General features: G+C 44.4%; 1 protein-coding gene across 2 annotated transcripts in view; it reads left to right on the forward strand.

Moving 5' to 3' along the window:
• The window catches only part of LOC126108127 (immunoglobulin domain-containing protein oig-4-like), a 75,722-nt gene that overhangs the window by 38,501 nt on the left and 15,937 nt on the right, over positions 1 to 21,284 (forward strand). Inside the window, exons 2-3 of one of the 2 annotated variants that reach the window (XM_049913378.1) lie at positions 3,206 to 3,425; positions 16,458 to 16,607. In XM_049913378.1, coding sequence (XP_049769335.1) covers positions 3,222 to 3,425; positions 16,458 to 16,607 — 354 coding nt within the window. In that variant the 5' untranslated portion in view covers positions 3,206 to 3,221. The remainder of the gene's footprint in view (positions 1 to 3,205; positions 3,426 to 16,457; positions 16,608 to 21,284) is intronic. The other variant, XM_049913379.1, reaches the window with a different exon arrangement.

Raw genomic sequence — 21,284 nt, forward strand, 5'->3', positions numbered from 1 at the left:
TATTTATTTATTTATTTATTTATTTCATTAACAGTACAGAGTAACCCACTGCCTTGAAATGTAAGGTGGGTCAGATGCTTCTGAATCTAACAGCAAAGACTTCTCACTGTTACAGTCTTGTTGGTATACAGTTGTTAAATCTTTTTTTAAAAGTAATATAAGGAACATAATATATAAAGATTTCTTTGAGCGAATTGAATGCTTAACAATTGTTAAAATGGTTTAAAAAATGTTCAAATGTGTGTCAAATCTTATGGGACTTAACTGCTAAGGTCATCAGTCCCTAGGCTTACACACTACTTAACCTAAATCATACTAAGGACAAACACACACACCCATGCCCGAGGGAGGACTCTAACCTCCGCCGGGACCAACCGTTTAAAATGGTTCCATATAATTTGTTACTACCTAGTTGATGTGAATATAATTTATACAATGCAAATGTAAGATAAAAATAAAAAAATGTAACACAATGAGCGTGGTTAAGAATAATTTGTAATATATAGAGGGAAATGATATGCTGTATTTGGATGAGTAATGCAGTCTACGTAGCATGTTGGTTAGTAACGGCCTATTTCTACCTATTTCAGAGCAGAAGGTCTCGCTACAACCTCGAGCTATTCTGAATGGTTTGCGCTAATTTATGCTCACACAGATTATACAGATTAAATGCTGATTGAGCACTTCATGCATGGAATACATGAATTTTAGCTTCGCATGATAAATACACTCGTGTTTGTAACTTGTTATTTGAAATAGAATATAGTTCACTGCTACTTGAATGCATTATTCCTTAAATAACTTAATTAATTTCGGATATATGAAATTCATTGATTATAGCTTTGAATAGAGAAGAAAATTTACTTCTGTCTGCATACAATAAGACGAGCAATGCATTACTGCTTGTGTGCAGTATACAGGGTGATTCAAAAAGAATACCACAACTTTAAAAATGTGTATTTAATGAAAGAAAGATAATATAACCATCTGTTATACATCATTACAAAGAGTATTTAAAAAGGTTTTTTTTTTCACTCAAAAACAAGTTCAGAGATGTTCAATATGGCCCCCTCCAGACACTCGAGCAATATCAACCCGATACTCCAACTCGTTCCACACTCTCTGTAGCATATCAGGCGTAACAGATTGGATAGCTGCTGTTATTTCTCGTTTCAGATCATCAATGGTGGCTGGGAGAGGTGGCCGAAACACCATATCCTTAACATACGCCCATAAGAAAAAATCGCAGGGGGTAAGATCAGGGCTTCTTGGAGGCCAGTGATGAAGTGCTCTGTCACGGGCTGCCTGGCGGCCGATCCATCGCCTCGGGTAGTTGACGTTCAGGTTTCATAACTAACCTTTTTCGTAGGACTCTCCATACAGTTGATTGTGAAATTTGCAGCTCTCTGCTAGCTCTGCGAGTCGATTTTCCTGGGCTGCGAACAAATGCTTGCTGGATGCGTGCTACATTTTCATCACTCGTTCTCGGCCGTCCAGAACTTTTCCCTTTGCACAAACACCCATTCTCTGTAAACTGTTTATACCAACGTTTAATACACCACCTATCAGGAGGTTTAACACCATACTTCGTTCGAAATGCACGCTGAACAACTGTCGTCGATTCACTTCTGCCGTACTCAATAACACAAAAAGCTTTCTGTTGAGCGGTCGCCATCTTAGCATCAACTGACGCTGACGCCTAGTCAACAGCGCCTCAAGCGAACAAATGTACAACTAAATGAAACTTTATAGCTCCCTTAATTCGCCGACAGATAGTGCTTAGCTCTGCCTTTTGTCGTTGCAGAGTTTTAAATTCCTAAAGTTGTGGTATTCTTTTTGAATCACCCTGTACTCTAAACACTGTGCAGGATACCATTGGGGAGGAGGAGCCTCGGACTAAAAGTTCTTCGAGTCTTCTCCTGCCAAGCGACATAACCTCATTACTACAGCCTCAGTATGTGGTGCCGGTGTTTATTTGTTTCGTGATTGTTGTGTTGTTTGTGACTGTGTTGTGGCACGCAGTGTCATACACTGTTGGTTTTGGTCCCTTACATGTTGATCCCTTCCGAGCCATGTTCACTTTGAGTTCGTTCCTCAGTTTCAGAATCTGTGTTCGTCTTTGTGTCCTCCCATGTGGCCTGCTGTGTTGTTTCTGCTTGCCTACACCTCCTTCCATATGGGTTTTGGCGCATGTATTCTTCGTGCAGAGTGTTCGATACAACATCAGCTATGCTATTTATTGTGTTCCAGTCATCGGGGCTACGTGTTATTCTGGCGATGTCATTGTCATTCTATATAGGTGTCACTTGTACCAGCGTGTTGCACAGCAGTGTGACACGTTCTGGTGTCCCAGTTTCTCCGAATACACATAACTCATCGATAGTTAGTCCCCTGAGGTTTAAATGAACGGATACAGCCTGTGGCCTGTCAGGAGATGAACCATCCCCCGGCTTGGGTCGACATGTTTCAGTTGTAGTCTTTCGTGTACATCAGGAAAGAAAGAGTGTGCTCGGAGACCCTTGTCGGATGCATCCCACATTCTCTGCCATGTTTGAATTCGCCACTGTTTCATTTGTGTTTTGTTCATAATGTTGGTTCCCATAATTTCGGTGACTTTATCGAGCCTGTCCCTCTTAAGTCAGTAATGTGCAGCTCTGTAACGTATTGTTATGTCTATAGGGCAGGTCCCAACAACTGTCTGACATTGGCAGGTCATACAACTGTCTGACACTGGCATGTCATACAACTGTGTGATGTTGGCAGGTCATAGAACTATCTGGTGTTGTCAGGTCATACAACTATCCCATGTTGGCAGATCATATAACTGTGTAATGTTGGCAGGTCATAGAACTATCTGATGTTGGCAGGTCATACAACTGTCTGCCATTTCCAGGTCATACAACTGTGTGATGTTGGCAGGTCATAGAACTATCTGGTGTTGGCAGGTCATACAACTGCCTGTCACTGGCAGGTCATACAACTGTGTGATGTTGGCAGGTCATAGAACCATCTGGTGTTGGCAGGTCATACAACTGTCTGACATTGGCAGGTCATACAACTGTGTGATGTTGGTAGGTCATACAACTGTCTGACATTGGCAAGTCATACAACTGTGTGATGTTGGCAGGTCATAGAACTATCTGGTGTTGGCAGGTCATACAACTGTCTGCCACTGGCAGGTCATACAACTGTGTGATGTTGGCAGGTCAGCCGGCTGCCCCATGAAGGCCTGCGGCCGCTGTGTGGGCGCGGTGGCCCTGTCGGTGGTCCTGGTGGTGGCTCTGGCGCTGGGGGCGGCGGAGGCGGCGCGCGGGGGCGGCGGCGGCCGGGGGCGAGCAGGCGGGCGTGGGGGCAGGCGAACCTACGGGTCGCGCATCCTGGCTGGCATCGTGCAGACTCACAGCCCCTACTACGACCACAAAGACGTGAGTTCGCTGCGGGTCACCGCAAACCGGAGCTACCCGACCACTGGACTACTTCACCGACACTGAGCATAAGTACCGTTGTGATCGCAAGTATTACAATCTTTACAGCAGGGGAAGTTAGGGTATAATCGGGTATGGGGTTGAACTGGCAGCTCTAGCATTTTTCTTTAAGGATTGGTAACACTGTTTTTTGGCCACTAGGCCATGAAGATAGACGGCAACTATATTATCACATGAGGCTAGGTAGTGTCAGACGCGTTGTTAAGCAAAATAATTTGTTAGATTTTTGTGGTTGAACTCTTCGATGCCTATATTTTTGGCAAGCTCATTGGCTTTTGACTGAATCATAGGGCCACTTAAAGGTACGTTACAAGTATGCAGTACCAGCAGTAAAGTCTCGATATCTTCATACACTACTGGCCATTAAAATTGCTACATCAAGAAGAAATGCAGATGATAACGTGTATTCATTGGACAAATATATTATACTAGAACTGACATGTGATTACATTTTCACACGATTTGGGTACATAGATCGTGAGAAATCAGTACTCAGAACAACCGCCTCTGGCCGTAATAACGGCCTCGATACGCCTGGGCATTGAGTCAAACAGAGCTCGGATGGCGTGTACAGGTACAGCTGCCCATGCAGCTTCAACACGATACCACAGTTCATCGAGAGTAGTGGCTAGTGTATTGTGACGAGTCAGTTGCTCGGCCACCATTGACCAGACGTTTTCAATTGGTGAGAGATCTGGAGAATGTGCTGGCCAGGGCAGCAGTCGAACATTTTCTGTATCCAGAAAGGCCCGTAGATGACCTGCAACGTGCGGATGTGCATTATCCTGCTGAAATGGAAGGTTTTGGAGAGATCGAATGAAGGGTAGAGCCACAGGTCGTATCACATCTGAAATGTAACGTCCACTGTTCAAAGTGCCATCAGTTCGAACAAGAGGTGACTGAGACGTGTAACCAATGGCACCCCATACCATCACGCCGGGTGATACGCCAGTATGGCGATGACGAATACACGCTTCCAATGTGCGTTCATCACGATGTCACCAAACATGGATGCGACTATCGTGATATTGTAAACAGAACCTGGATTCATCCGAAAGAAGGACGTTTTGCCATTCGTGCACCCAGGTTCGTCGTCGAGTACACCATCGCAGGCGCTCCTGTCTGTGATGCAGCGTCAAGGGTAACCGCAGCCACGGTCTCCGAGCTGATAGTCCGTGCTGCCGCAAACGTCTTCGAACTGTTCGTGCAGATGATTGTTGTCTTGCAAACGTCCACATCTGTTGACTCAGGGATGGAGACGTGGCTGCACGACCCGTTACAGCCGTGCGGATAAGATGCCTGTCATCTCGACTGCTAGTGATACGAGGCCGTTGGGATCCAGCACGGCGTTCCGTATTACCCTCCTGAACCCACCGATTCCATATTCTGCTAACAGTCATTGTACCTCTACCAACGCGAGCAGCAATGTCGCGATACGGTAAACCGCAATCGCGATAGGCTACAATCCGAGCTTTATCAAAGTCGCAAACGTGACGGTACGCATTACTCCTCCTTACACGAGGCATCACAACAACGTTTCACCAGGCAACGCCGGTCAACTGCTGTTTGTGTATGAGAAATCGGTTGGAAACTTCCTTATGTCAGCACGTTGTAGGTTTCGCCACCGTTGCCAACCTTGTGTGAATGCTCTGAAAAGCTAATCATTTGCGTATCACAGCATCTTCTCCTGTCGGTTAAATTTCGCGTCTGTAGCACGTCATCTTCGCGGTGTAGCAATTTTAATGGCCAGTAGTGTATAATACGTTTTTATTTTTTGACGACTAGTTGTTTACTTATATCGCGTGACGCAGTTAAAAGTAGCCTACCTCTCCTTTGAACGCGAATGTAGTATTTCGACTTCTGAAATAGAGTAAGCAGCTACAACAATGGAGAGATTTAGGCAATAATCGTTTCTCACAAGGGAACCTCCCCATCGCACCCCCCTCAGATTTAGTTATAAGTTGTCACAGTGGATAGGCCTTGAAAAACTGAAAACAGATCAATCGAGAAAACAGGAAGAAGTTGTGTGGAAGTATGAAAAAAATAAGCAAAATATACAAACTGAGTAGTCCATGCGCAAGATATGCAACATCAAGGATAATGTGAGTTCCGGAGCACTGTGGTTCCGTGGTTAGCGTGAGCAGCTGCGGAAGAAAAGGTCTTTTGTTCAAGTCTTCCCTCGAGTGAAAAGTTTAATTTTTTTATTTTCAGACAATTATTATCTGTCATGTGACGCACATGCCGTCTCCAGTGTCGTATGGAATATATCAGACGTGTTTTCCTGTGGAGGAATCGGTTGACCTACGACCTTGCGATCAAATGTTTTCGGTTCCCATTGGAGAGGCACGTCCTTTCGTCTACTAATCGCACGGTTTTGCTGTGCGGTCGCAAAACACAATCAGTAAACTTATTACAGTGAACAGAGACGTCAATGAAAGAACGGACAGATCATAACTTTGCGAAAATACAGAAAGTAAATTATTCACTCGAAGGAAGACTTGAACCAAAGACCTCTCGTTCTGCAGCTGCTCACGCTAACCACGGGACTACGGCGCTCCTGAGCTCACACTCTCCTGGAAGTTGCTTATCTTATGCATGGTCTACTCAGTTTGTATATTTTGCTTGTTTTTTTCATAGTTCCACACAACTTCTTCCTGTTTTCTCGATTGATCTGTTTTCAGATTTTCAAGGCCTATCCACTGTGCCAACTTATAACTAAATCTGAGGGGGGTGCGATGGGGAGGTTCCCTTGTTAGCAGTCTTCTGTCAGCATTTCAGCTTATTTCCTCAATGAAGTTAGATGTTTCTCTTCGTGGGTGTGCAAAATGACTTTATCGATAGAGGAAAGACGGCCTCGTAACGCGGCATACGGCCGGGAGACCTGTGTGCTGACTACATACCCCTCCGTATCTGCATTCGCTCACGCCTAGAGGCTGAGGATGAGACGGCGGCCGGTGGGTACCGTTGGGTCTTGATGGAGTTTAGTTTTTTTTAGATAGAGGAAAGAAGTGAATTTGTCGAAGCTTATGTAGCTGGCCGTTGTGGCCGAGCGGTTCTAGCCGCGTCAGTCCGGAACCGCGCTTCTGCTACGGTCCCAGGTTCGAATCCTGCCTTGGGCACGGATGTGTGTGATGTCCTTAGGTTAGTTAGGTTTAAGTAGTTCTAAGTCTAGGGAACTGATGATCTCAGATGTTAAGTCCCATAGTGCTTAGGGTCATTTTAACCTTTTTTTTCTTTATTGTTATTTTGAAACCTGTATTACAGGCAGGCCATGCAGCAGCAGACGACGCCGCTCTTTAGCCGCAGAGAAACACAAATATACAAATGAAGACAGTTAGAGAAAAAACATGGTGGACATATAAACGGAGACAAACACTTTTTAAAATACAATGTGCCGTTCACGGGCGTAGAGGCCAAGATAAAATTGTTCAGACACTTGGATACAGACAGAGACGAAAATTGTCGCACGTGAACGTAGGTGCACAAAACGAATAACACTGAATCACTTATGCACAAAACGACGGCACACACAGAACACGAGGCGTTGATCTCCTGGCGCGCGAATGTTCACTAACCGTGTACGAGTCTGGGGACCTGCCAAGAGAGGAGGAGGGGGGGTGGGAGAGGGAGAGGGGAGAGCAGATGGCATGGGCAGGGGAGATAGGGGGAAGGGAGGAAGGGGGGGAAGCCCGGGGGAAGAGGAAAGGAGGGAGGGATTGGGGAGGATCAAAGTTGATAGGAGGGGTAGATGGAGGGGAGGAGGACATCATCAGGGAGGGGGAGCTGGCGGAAGCCACCTTGGGAGAGGGTAAGGAAGGTGGAGAGATGGAGACCGGGTGGGAGGTGGGAATACAGGCGCGGCAGCGGGCAGGGGTGGGTGAGGATCGGGGAGACGAGCGGGTGAGGAGGGTCGAGTTTACGGGACGTGTACAGGATCCGTATCCTTTCAAGGAAAAGGAGGTGGTGGGGTAAGGGGATGAGATCGTACAGGATCCGCGTGGGGGAGGGGACACGGATGCGATAGGCGAGGCGGAGAGCATGGCGTTCGAGGATTTGGAGGGATTTATAAAAGGTAGGGGGGGCGGACATCCAGGCCGGGTGAGCATAACAAAGGATAGGGCGGATGAGGGATTTATAGGTGTGGAGGATGGTGGAGGGGTCCAGACCCCGCGTAAGGCCGGAGAGGAGCTTGAGGAGACTGAGGCGGGAGCGTGCCTCGGCTTGGATTGTCCGGAGGTGGGGAGTCCAGGAGAGGCGACGGTCGAGGGTGACGCCAAGGTACTTAAGGGTGGGGGCGAGGGCGATAGGACGGCCATAGATGTTGAGATAGAAATCAAGGAGGCGGAAGGAAGGGGTGGTTTTGCCTACAATGATCGCCTGGGTTTTGGAGGGATTGACCTCGAGCAACCACTGGTTGCACCAAGCGGTGAACCGGTCAAGATGGGATTGGAGAAGGTGTTGGGAGCGCTGCAGGGCGGGGTTTGAACCATTTTTTGAAGCATATGTAAATACAAGTTCGGTTGAAGTAAGTCGAGAACGTTTTGGGGTGAAGCACTCAGAAACTACCAGTAAAGAGAACAGTACAGAGTCTGTATAAAAACAGGCGCACCTACAATCTGTGTAAAATGCAAAACAGGGCCGCCCAAACGCTGCACAGTGTGCACACGTGCGGAAGTGCTGCACATGTGCGCACGTGTGCGACAGCGACATCTGTTATTAGACATGTGTCCTGAATGAACGGCGGCGGCTCCACTTCCCTGTGGTACAAGCAAGACCGCAACATAGCCAGTCTCGTTTACCCCTGGTGACCGTAACCTTAACAGAGAAGTACTGAGAAATGGCAGGTACCGTGAAAAAGCAAAGGACGGGAGATTTATGTTCTCAGTCGTTTAAAAATGATTGGGAACTGCAATTCTTTTTTGTTGCCGTTGGTGAAAACTCACAGCGTTTGCTGTGCCGCCGAATAATAGGCGTCCAGTGTAAGTTTTCAATTGAAAGACATTACAATACATATCACAAAGACTAGTGTAGTGTACTCAACAGTGAAGAACGGCAAGCAAAATGAAATGTCCTTCAGAAAATGGATGAGACATATCAACTCGTTTTTACTGTACGTCAAAGTAACTGATACTTCTTGAACTCTTAGTTTCTTGTGTTACATTTATGTCTGTTTTACTGTACGCTGTACAATGTACTGTTTTCAATTTTCCAGAGTGACAACCACACAAAGTCTTCACTGCGAGCAAGTTTTAAAATCGCATTAAGGGGCTCCGGAACGCCCTATACTTGCAATGTTAAAATAACGCTTATAAATTACATCTTTCCTCACAAGTATTTGAGGTAGGAAGTTGAACTTTTTACAGATTATTTATTGGAAATGGGCTACAACTTAACACAGGGATTTTACAAAATTTTAGTTCAGTTATTAAAGATGATTTTTTTCAATTGTAATGAAAATTCACAACATATTTTTGCAATTTTTTATTTATATATTCAAAAATATACAGTTTTTTGGAAAAACGCTGTGTTAAATTATGCAGAAGGTACTGTGTAACATTTACTGAAAGTTTGAAACAAATATGTTTGGAAGATCCTTAGAAAACATGTAATTAGTATGAGAAAATAAAAGTTTTGGGAATCGAGCGACAAAGATTGGATTAACTTTTTAGTGCATTGCAGGTCCATAGGATGGATTATCTTCATCCTCTGCAAACTCCTCCTCCAGCTTCCTCTTGTTCCTCCTCCTGTTTACTCTTGCTTGTATTTCTAGACTCTTTACAGCCCTGTCTGCAGCCCGAAGGCGTTCCTTGTCTAAAGCAAGCATCGCTCGTACCATGTTAGAACCTATCTTCATTCCCATATTTCTAAATACCTTGCACCTTACAATGTTGCCATCATTGAAAGTCGCAACAGCATCATACACACCAAAGTGAAGTGTTTCTATTCCAACAAATACAGTCTTGGGGATTCTCGACCATATAACACTATTTACACTTTCATTGGGGTTTTGAGTTTTTCCGTGAATACACTTTTTCAACAGTTCAGGTGCTGCTAAGTCTCTGAAAATAGGTTTTATCACCTCCATTATTGCATGAATCAGACTATGCTTATGAGTGTACACTTCACCAGTTAGCAATCCATTGTTATATTTACACCAACTGTCTTCTTCTTTGGGACACAAGCTATGTTGGGGATTTTCATCGGTTGAAGAAGTATGAAAAAAAAGAGCCCAAACAGCCTTCTTCATTTCGTCGACACTTTGTGTATTTTGCCTAATAGCCATTCCATAATAGTTCTGTATTTTGTCAATTACACTGTCAGTTAACCTTCCCTTCCCATCCAACCCATTACCATCACTGAGTTTTTGTTTTTTGTACGAAGCTTTCACTTGCCGAAGTCTTGTTCCCATTCGCTTCTGTACGTGTCCAATACACTCAAATTATAATTATTAATAATAATAATAATAATAAATTATAATTAATAATAACACCATTTGACAGCAGTTTAACAGCGCCACAGTGGGTCACGCCCATGTAGAACACATTTCAAAAAAAATTTAAAAATAGTTGTAGTCTTCGGAATTGAATAAATTATATATCTATTAAAAGGTAATAGTCTGCAGATTCAGAAAACGCAAAAAAGTAAAAATTGAACTTTTCATGATTTTGATACTTTCCGGAGCCCCTTAAGAATTGCACAATCTGGGAAACCCTTTTCCGAAGGGAAGTTTGTGAAAGGGTGTCTGATTGATGCTGCAGAACTTGTGTGTCCCACGAACGTCAGCAGGTTTCCAGAAATCAGTCTATCCAAACAAACAGTGACAAGACGGATCAGTGCTGTGGCCGGCGATCTGCACAGGCAGCTAATAAATAAGGCCGAATACTTTGTTGCTTTCTCTGTTGCGCTCGATGAAGCAACAGATGTTACAGATACAGCCCGGGTTGTGATATACATACGAGTTGTCGACGACGCACTTTGTGTAACAGAGGAGCGACATCTGTGCGTAGAAACATGCACTACCTGAACGCTGACGGCTGCGGCGTGCACGCTGTGACCCAGAAGTTGCACATGTGGAAGAGCACCGCACGCGTTTAGAATTTCTGGCCGGCCCTGATGTAAAATGACGAAGAATTCCTTCAGTTCGCACACCAGAAGTTATTGCAGGTATCCGCTGAAGAATTATTCAGAGGTGCTTGTAAATAGGAGGTGTTGTCAGCGTGTATTGATGCCATATCATGTCACGATGGTGCAGCAGTTATGGGAGGATGACAGCACAATGTGTAGATTACTGCATGTGGCCAGTGATGGTTTAGGTAAGCCTTTCCATTACATCGTGAGTGATGACACTGGTTTCATGTTTCTGGTCATGTGAATTCACAAACACGAGGTAATGGCCATCAGAGCGCCTTTACATTGTGTATCAGCAACCACTCCGTTACGAAAAAATCGGCGTTTGGTTGGATGCAACAGGAACGCACAACATTGGACCGATATTTTTCGACACTACCTTCAACACAGTTGCATATATGGAAATTCTTTATACAACTCGCTGAATATGAAAGATAACACTGCTTCTTCTGGCAAGATGGGGCAGCATGCCACACATCGACGGTATCCCTGGAACGAATCCATACGTCTTCACTGAGGAACGAAGTATCAGGAAATATTTATAGCCACCACATTCTAGGGATGTAAGAATATGTGATTTTTTTCTGTGGAGAGGCTTGAAGAGCAATATCTAGGAAACAAATGCACACACAATACAGGAACTGAAAGGCAACATCAACAGTGAAATTGCTGCCATCGATGTGCGAACTTTATGCCCATTGTATCGAAATATCCTGATATGCGTAGAATTGTGTAATAGTGTCACAGGGGCCACTTTCAACATCTTATACATACAGGGCTATTACAAATTATTGAAGCGATTTCATAAATTCACCGTAGCTCCATTCATTGACATATGGTCACGACACACTACAGATACGTAGAAAAACTCATAAAGTTTTGTTCGGCTGAAGCCGCACTTCAGGTTTCTGCCGCCAGAGCGCTCGAGAGCGCAGTGAGACAAATTGGCGACAGGAGCCGACAAAGCGTATGTCGTGCTTGAAATGCACTCACATCAGTCAGTCATAACAGTGCAACGACACTTCAGGACGAAGTTCAACAAAGATCCACCAACTGCTAACTCCATTCGGCGATGGAATGCGCAGTTTAAAGCTTCTGGATGCCTCTGTAAGGGGAAATCAACGGGTCGGCCTGCAGTGAGCGAGGAAACAGTTGAACGCGTGCGGGCAAGTTTCATGCGTGTATCTTTGACATGCTGGAAAATTGGCTCATGCCACAACTGGAGACCGATAGCGCCGACTTCATCTTTCAACAGGATGGTGCTCCACCGCACTTCCATCGTGATGTTCGGCATTTCTTAAACAGGAGATTGGAAAACCGATGGATCGGTCGTGGTGGAGGTCATGATCAGCAATTCGTGTCACGGCCTCCACGCTCTCCCAACTTAACCCGATGCGATTTCTTTCTGTGGGGTTATGTGAAAGATTCAGTGTTTAAACCTCCTCTGCCAGAACTGCGAGCTCGCATCAACGATGCTTTCGAACTCATTGATGGGGACATGCTGCGCCGAGTGTGGGAGGAACTTGATTATCGGCTTGATGTCTGCCGAATCACTAAAGGGGCACATATCGATGATTTGTCAATGCCTAAAAAAACTTATTGAGTTTTTGTATGTGTGTGCAAAGCATTGTGAAAATATCTCAAATAATAAAGTTATTGTAGAGCTGTGAAATCGCTTCAATCATTTGTAATAACCCTGTATATATATGCAACTTTGACGGCTTACAGGGTGGTCCATTGATAGTGACCGGGCCAAATATCTCACGAAATAAGCGTCAAACCAAACAACTACAAACAACGAAACTCGTTTAGCTTGAAGGGGGAAACCAGATGGTGCTATGGTTGGTCCGCTAGATGGCGCTGCCATAGGTCAAACGGATATAAACTGCGTGTTTTGTAAATAGGAACCCCCATCTTTATTACGTATTCGTGTAGTGCGTAAAGAAATATGAATGTTTTAGTTGGACCACTTTTTTCGCTTTGTGATAGATGGCGCTGTAATAGTCACAAACGTATAAGTACGTGGTATCACGTAACATTCCACCAGTGCGGACGGTATTTGCTTCGTGATACATTACCCGTGTTAAAATGGACCGTTTACCAATTGCGGAAAAGGTCGATATCGTGTTGATGTATGGCTATTGTGATCAAAATGCCCAACGGACGTATGCTATGTATGCTGCTCGGTATCCTGGACGACGTCATCCAAGTGTCCGGACCGTTCGCCGGATAGTTACGTTATTTAAGGAAACAGGAAATGTTCAGCTACATGTGTAACGTCAACCACGACCTGCAACCAATGATGATGCCCAAGTAGGTGTTTTAGCTGCTGTCGCGGCTAATCCGCACATCAGTAGCAGACAAATTGGGCGAGAATCGGGAACCTCAAAAACGACGGTGTTGAGAATGCTACATCAACATCGATTGCACCCGTACCGTATTTCTATGCACCAGGAATTGCATGGCGACGACTTTGAACGTCGTGTATAGTTCTGCCACTGGGCACAAGGGAAATTACGGGACGATGACAGATTTTTTGCACACGTTCTATTTAGCGACGAAGCGTCATTCACCAACAGCGGTAACGTAATCCGGCATAATATGCACTATTGGGCAACGGAAAATCCACGATGGCTGCGGCAAGTGGAACATCAGCGACCTTGGCGGGTTAGTGTATGGTGCGGCATTATGGGAGGAAGGATAATTGGCCCCCATTTTATCGATAACAATCTAAATGGTGGAATGTTTGCTGATTTCTTACGTAATGTTTTACCGATGTTACTACTAGATGTTTCACTGCATGACAGAATGGCGAGATACTTCCGACATGATGGATGTCCGGCACATAGCTCGCGTGCGGTTGAAGCGGTATTGAATAGCATATTTCATGACAGGTGGATTGGTCGTCGAAGCACCATACCGTGGCCCGCACGTTCACCGGATCTAACGTCCGCGGATTTCTTTCTGTGGGGAATGTTGAAGGATATTTGCTATCGTGATCCACCGACAACGCCTGACAACATGCGTCAGCGCATTGTCAATGCATGTGCGACCATTACGGAAGGCGAACTGCTCGCTGTCGAGAGGAATGTCGTTACATGTATTTCCAAATGCTCTGAGGTTGACGGACATAATTTTGAGCATTTATTGCATTAATGTGGTATTTATGGGTAATCACGCTGTAACAGTAGGCGTTCTCAGAAATGATAAGTTCACAATGGTATATACAGGGTGTTTCAAAAATGACCGGTATATTTGAAACGGCAATAAAAACTAAACGAGCAGCGATAGAAATACACCGTTTGTTGCAATATGCTTGGGACAACAGTACATTTTCAGGCAGACAAACTTTCGAAATTACGGTAGTTACAATTTTCAACAACAGATGGCGCTGCGGTCTGGGAAACTCTATAGTACGATATTTTCCACATATCCACCATGCGTAGCAATAATATGGCGTAGTCTCTGAATGAAATTACCCGAAACCTTTGACAACGTGTCTGGCGGAATGGCTTCACATGCAGATGAGATGTACTGCTTCAGCTGTTCAATTGTTTCTGGATTCTGGCGGTACACCTGGTCTTTCAAGTGTCCCCACAGAAAGAAGTCACAGGGGTTAATGTCTGGCAAATAGGGAGGCCAATCCACGCCGCCTCCTGTATGTTTCGAATAGCCCAAAGCAATCACACGATCATCGGAATATTCATTCAGGAAATTAAAGACGTCGGCCGTGCGATGTGGCCGGGCACCATCTTGCATAAACCACGAGGTGTTCGCAGTGTCGTCTAAGGCAGTTTCTACCGCCACAAATTCACGAAGAATGTCCAGATAGCGTGATGCAGTAATCGTTTCAGATCTGAAAAATGGGCCAATGATTCCTTTGGAAGAAATGGCGGCCCAGACCAGTACTTTTTGAGGATGCAGGGACGATGGGACTGCAACATGGGGCTTTTCGGTTCCCCATATGCGCCAGTTCTGTTTATTGACGAAGCCGTCCAGGTAAAAGTAAGCTTCGTCAGTAAACCAAATGCTGCCCACATGCATATCGCCGTCATCAATCCTGTGCACTATATCGTTAGCGAATGTCTCTTGTGCAGCAATGATAGCGGCGCTAAGGGGTTGTCGCGTTTGAATTTTGTACGGATAGAGGTGTAAACTCTGGAGCATGAGAAGATACGTGGACGTTGGCGTCATTTGGACCGCAGCTGCAACACGGCGAACGGAAACCCGAGGCCGCTGTCGGATCACCTGCTGCACTAGCTGCGCATTGCCCTCTGTGGTTGCCGTACGCGGTCGCCCTACCTTTCCGGCACGTTCATCCGTCACGTTCCCAGTCCGTTGAAATTTTTCAAACAGGTCCTTTATTGTATCGCTTTTCGGTCCTTTGATTACATTAAACCTCCGTTGAAAACTTCGTCTTGTTGCAACAACACTGTGTTCTAGGCAGTGGAATTGCAACACCAGAAAAATCCTCTGTTCTAAGGAATAAACCATGTCGTCTACAGCACACTTGCACGTTGTGAACAGCACACGCTTACAGCAGAAAGACGACGTACAGAATGGCGCACCCACAGACTGCGTTGTCTTCTATATCTTTCACATCACTTGCAGCGCCATCTGTTGTTGAAAATTGTAACTACTGTAATTTCGAAAGTTTGTCCGCCTGAAAATGTACTGTTGTCCCAAGCATATTGCAACAAACGGTGTATTTCTATCGCTGCTCGTTTAGTTTTTATTGCCGTTTCAAATATACCGGTCATTTTTGAAACACCCTATATATCACATTGGAACAAGTGAAATAAAATTTTCAAACGTACCTACGTTCTGTATTTTATTTTAAAAAACCTACCTGTTACCAACTGTTCGCCTAAATTGTGCGCCAATTGTTTTTGAGTATTACAGCGGCATCTATCACAAAGCTAAAAAAGTGGTCCAACTAAAACATTCATTTTTCTTTACGTACTACTCGAATATGTAATTAAAAATGGGGGATCCTATTTAAAAAACGCAGTTGATATGCGTTTAACTTATGGCAGAGCCATCTAGCGGGCCAACCATAGCACCATCTGGTTTCCACCTTAAAGCTTGTAGTTTTTTCGTTTGGCGCTTATTTCGTGAAATATTTGGCCTGGTCACGATCAATGGAGCACCCTGTATATATATATGCTACTTTGACTGCTTATGCATTTTTTGAGTGCCAAAATGATAAAAAGCGTATTTTATTACACATGCAACAACAAATTGTCGAACAAATTTAAAACATTAAGGAAAAAAATCACATCCAACAACTAAGGATAGCAATAATAGATTACTCTCAATTGGCATATGTCCATCTACCACATCAGCTTACATACTAAAATAAAATATCAAGTAGCATACTGTCCACTAACATTTTGTACGCATGGAGTTAGTTCATGCTACTTTCGGCGGTTGCATTGAATTAGCATATCCAATCACGTATGGCTCTGAGCACTATGGGACTCAACTGCTGTGGTCATAAGTCCCTTAGAACTTAGAACTACTTAAACCTAACTAACCTAAGGACAGCACACAACACCCAGCCATCACGAGGCAGAGAAAATCCCTGACCCCGCCGGGAATCGAACCCGGGAACCCGGGCGTGGGAAGCGAGAACGCTACCGCACGACCACGAGATGCGGGCCCAATCACGTATGACAACTTGATGTTTGTTGTGGGCTGCCCTGACAGTGTTGAAGTTTTAGTGGTCAGTAGTGTATGAGTGGTTGAAGTGTGCTCAGACACACACACACACACACACACACACACACACGTACACTCGCATACATGGCTCGAGCCATGCTGAGAGATGTTGCTCGGTTGCAGGGAGCACGCATCGTGAAGGCGTCGCACTTTGAGCTGGACTACATGCTCGGCCGGAAGATCTCCTTCTTCTGCATGGCCCAGGGCTACCCCCGGCCACACATTACCTGGTTCAAGGACGGCATCGAGCTCTTCGGCCACAAGTACTTCCAGGTCAGTATGCCATTCAGCTAAACCCTAATGGTACGAATTCCGTAAACACTTCCGGGCTAAGTTGCCGTGGTCGCTCTGTAGAACTTCTTCTCCCTGACGTTTCGTTCTCAACTACTGAGAACATCTTCCGAGGTGAGTCGACGACTGGCTGCTAGGAGTTTTTTTTTTTCCTTTATTGTAATTTTCATCACCTGATACAGGCGGGCTGTCAGCAGCATAGTACGCTGCTCTTCAGCCTTAAGTGGAACAATAATAAAAACGGCGGTCAAAAAAAGGAGATCTAAAAAACAATAAACATGAAGCCGTTCACGCTGGACTCGAAAAAACAGGAAACACTTGGTGACACGGCGCACAGAACACGGATGATGGAGACGGCACACGTGAACAGTTGATGCGTGACGATGACAGAACACTAAACACAAATCGAGGCACACACACGACACACAGATGGCGATGATCTCCGGCGCGCTAAAGTCCACTGAGCGTGTACGAGTCCGGGGACCTGCCAAAAGAGGAGGAGGAGGAAGGGGAGTGGGAGAGCGAGAGGGGAGGGCAGAGATGCCACGGGCAGAGGAGATAGGGGGGAGGGAGGAAGGGGGAGGGGAAGCCCGGGGGTAGAGGGGTGGAGGGAGGGGACAGGGCAAAAGGAAAAAGAAGGGAAGAGAAGAGAAGGGAGGGAGGGTGCCGAAAGGAAAGGACACCGAAAGTGGGGGGTGGGGCAGGGTCAAAGTTGAGAGGAGGGGTAGATGGAGGGGACGAGGATATCATCAGGGAGGGGGAGCTGGCGGAAGCCACCTTGGGAGAGGGTAAGGAGGGTGGAGAGATGGACACCGGGTGGGACGTGGGAATACAGGCGCGGCAGAGGGCGGGGGCGGGAGAGGATCAGGGACACGAGCGGATGACGAGGATCAAGTTTACGGGAGGTGTACAGGATCCGTATCCTCTGCTAGGAGCTGGGGCCGCCGCTTATATGGAGATCGTAGGGGGCGCCATCACACGTCACGTGGCGTAGATGTGCAGCTATCTCTGGATATCGTCTGTTCTCTCGATAGCAGGCAATCGATTGTCACGTGATTGATGCAACGTCGACCGCCATATCCAATTTCAATCCTTCTTCTTTACGATTAAAATTGTTGTATTGATGTTTGCGGATTTCAATTGCCTCTCTATACATACGCGTATAATAGTGCGACGTCCTCGCTAGCACGCTTGTTTCACCAAAACGTAGGAACTACAAAAAGAAGCACCAATACACGGTTGACGGAGCACAAAAGAAACTGTCGCTCGGGACATATCGACAAATCGGCAGTAGCGAAACATGTTTTTAAGGATGGAGATCACGAAATAAAATTTGGTGAAACACATTTTGCTAGATGCTACCTCCTCTCCAGAAATGGAAAGCAATGAGCTGGCAATAGAAGAAATTTGTTTCACAGACCGAAGATAAAGAAGTGCTTGTAGCTCTTTGGGTATCGATTTTAGAGTTTATCTTTGGTAGAATTTTTTTCTCGGAATGATCATTCCTGTCAGTCACTGAATACTGACCATTCCTATTGGGACACCCCATATTTAAACGCTAGCGCTCGGATCTTTATGAATACAATAGATTTTCCCCCCCTTGTTGTAGCTTAATTTGTTACACTTGTGTCTCTTCGCTCTGTATTAACCGAGTGTTTAAAAATTCGTGATATGTACAACCAATATGGGTAGTAAAATTTTATTTTTGTGTGACTGGGGTACACGCATTTTTTTAAAAATGTCAATGCAAATGTTGAAATATCGTTAAAATATGTGAAGTTGCACAACAAGCGAGATCAGTTGTTGCATTCAAATTACCAAAGCATTGTTGCCAGTGCTAAAGAGAAAAAGTGAATGCAAATGTTTAGTTGCTTATCGTTGAAATCATAGAGTAAATATCTCTGGAGTGAGCATTCACATGCGCAGAACAGATTTTGTGTTGTCAACATACATTGCCGGCCTGGTCACGTGCCGGCCAGCGTGGCCGAGCGGTTCTAGGCGCTTAAGTCTGGAACCGCGCGACCGCTACGGTCGCAGGTTCGAATCCTGCTTCGGGCATGGATGTGTGTGATGTCCTTAGGTTAGTTAGGTTTAAGTAATTCTAAGTTCTAGGGGACTGATGACCTCAGATGTTAAGTTCCATAGTGCTCAGAGCCAACCTGGTCACGTGATCTCGGGACGTCGTGTGTTTGTCCGTATAGCACCCTGTATATTTAGAATGTCACTACATCCCTAGTACAGACGGATTCTTTTCGTACGTGTCGTGGATTATTTATAAATGTTGGGCAGACATTTTAACAGTATCCATTTGATACCGGGTATAAACCAGCTACGTAGCTTTTAAGGGCAAGTGATATTACATCCTGCTCCTTTGCGATAGGTGTCACAGTTCAGATGCACTCGATTTTTGGTAGTTTTTGGTATGATACGGCACTTTATAGTATTACAGAGCCTGAAGTACACTTTTGCAGTGATAGTCTTGCAAAACGACTTGACAGTACGTTAATACTTTCGCAAGTGTCTGAAAAACACCGAATTTACCACACATTAGCGATTATATCCCTGCTAATTCGTCCTTTTTTCTTGTGTTTCTGCGTATTTATTCTCTCGTTTTTGCGACCTAAAGCACAATTTTTCTTACTGGTGGCACTTTGAGGTATTTATTTAATGCATTTTAAGTACCTGCTCCCAGTTCATTAAATAAATAAGAGACTGAGTAATCTATATACGTAATCGACAAGTCACTGATAAATGCTTGGAGGATAGTATTTGCTGAAACAACTAACCATTCCCTTTCCTGTTCCACTCAAATTTACGAGAGGAAGCGATTGTTTGTAAGCTTTTGTACGAGCCGTAATATCTATTATATAGTCATAAAATCGTAGAAAAATAGGTCTACAGAATCAAGCCTTATTTATAATGCGTCTCGAAATTTTTAAACATAAACAGTGTCTCTTACTAATATGATAACTATAATTAGAGCTACATAGTATGTACCTATGAAAAGTTACTATCCCTCCTTTCACATATTTTTCTTTGCATTCGTAGCAACAACAGTAATTCACCCTCGCTATTACACTATCAACAAACGGTGAAACACAACAAAAACTCTTGATATTATAAACTTGTAACGCTGCAGAAAGCACACACGCACAGCTAAGTTCCGAAAACACGTGACAATCCCCGTTTAATGTTGACAACATGCGCAGAACGCCTCGCTCACTCCAGAGATATTTACTCTATGGTTTAAATATGTGAAGTTGCACAACAAGAGAGATCAGTTGTTACATTCAAATTATCAAAGCATTGTTGCCAGTACTAAACTTTCGTCAGTTGTTTGGTGTGGATGCTGTTCATGTATCTATCGCATTTTATGGACTATAAGACGCGCTTTTTTCTGCAAAAAAAAGTGGCTCCAAAATTCAGGTGCAACGTTTACTCGATTTTAGTGTAGACATATGCTGTGTTTGATTTAAAATTCCCGCCAGTCTTAAAAATGACCATATATTCGATGCTGCGGGAAACCTATCTCTATCTGGCAACAATTTACTCTATGGTTGAAATCATAGAGTAGAAATATCTCTGGAGTGAGCATTGCATCCTGCGCATGTTGTCAACATTAAACTGGAATTGTCACGTGATCTAGGAACGACGTCGATTGTTTAACGCCAATTCGCGTCCGCCATCAGGTAACGTCACGTGTCGTCACATAACACCAAAACATTCTACAATACCTTTCGAATGGAGGCATTCGCACAGGTCGTCAACGGAACGTCACGTCATTTCACGGTACGTCAAGGTTTCTCGGGAAGAAAATTTTGACGGTATCAGTCTGTTAACATCTTCAGTTAACCTATTTTCGCCCCGTTCATTCTCCTTATAATAGTGGATTTTGTACTGTTGTATCTTCATAATCTTTATTTTATAATAGCGCTTTGTTTTAGTGACAAATTGGAGATGTTCCATGAAGACTGGGATATTTTTCCCACTTTCTTACACAACCGAGGTCGTATATCTGAAGGCGAAAAGTTATTTAGGTTTTACCATAACACAAAGGCGCTGACGCCCACAATGTATATGTATAAGAACATAAGTAGACGAATCAAATTCCACCATATGACATTTTAAGCAAAACAGTCAGCTTTAATGAAGGAGGCAAATACAGTTGTTTATGACGTTATTAATTACGTAAGAAAAAACATAATGGATAGGTTTAACAGGCTTCATTAATTCGTTTGAAGCTTTCTTTGATGTGTATTAATGTACATATTTTCCCTAGCAAATAATTGTCGATGTTTTGAAACGTTGTCTCACTTCTCAGTAATTTACCAAACATAATTGATCAAGAACATAGGTTAAAAAGTTTGCTTCGGCCATTGACAACTTTTGTCGTTGGTAGCTCCTCAGTTCTGATACTATACTCTAACATTTTATGCATATTAGGGATGGTGACTCAAAACCTCAATTTCGCCGTTCGGTACTGTGTTAAGCGACTTGACGAGATGTGACATGAAAGACATTGTAAATACATGCTGACGTGAAGCTTCTGTGACGTCATGCTCGTTCATTTTGCTCTTCAAAGCTAAGAGCCCAATTTATTTCAAATATCAGACGTAAACTGCTATGGTGCCTGCAAAACGTCTATACTAAATCCACAGC

The sequence above is a fragment of the Schistocerca cancellata genome, chromosome 11, assembly GCF_023864275.1.
Source record: "Schistocerca cancellata isolate TAMUIC-IGC-003103 chromosome 11, iqSchCanc2.1, whole genome shotgun sequence".
Classification (NCBI taxonomy): Eukaryota; Metazoa; Arthropoda; class Insecta; order Orthoptera; family Acrididae; genus Schistocerca; species Schistocerca cancellata.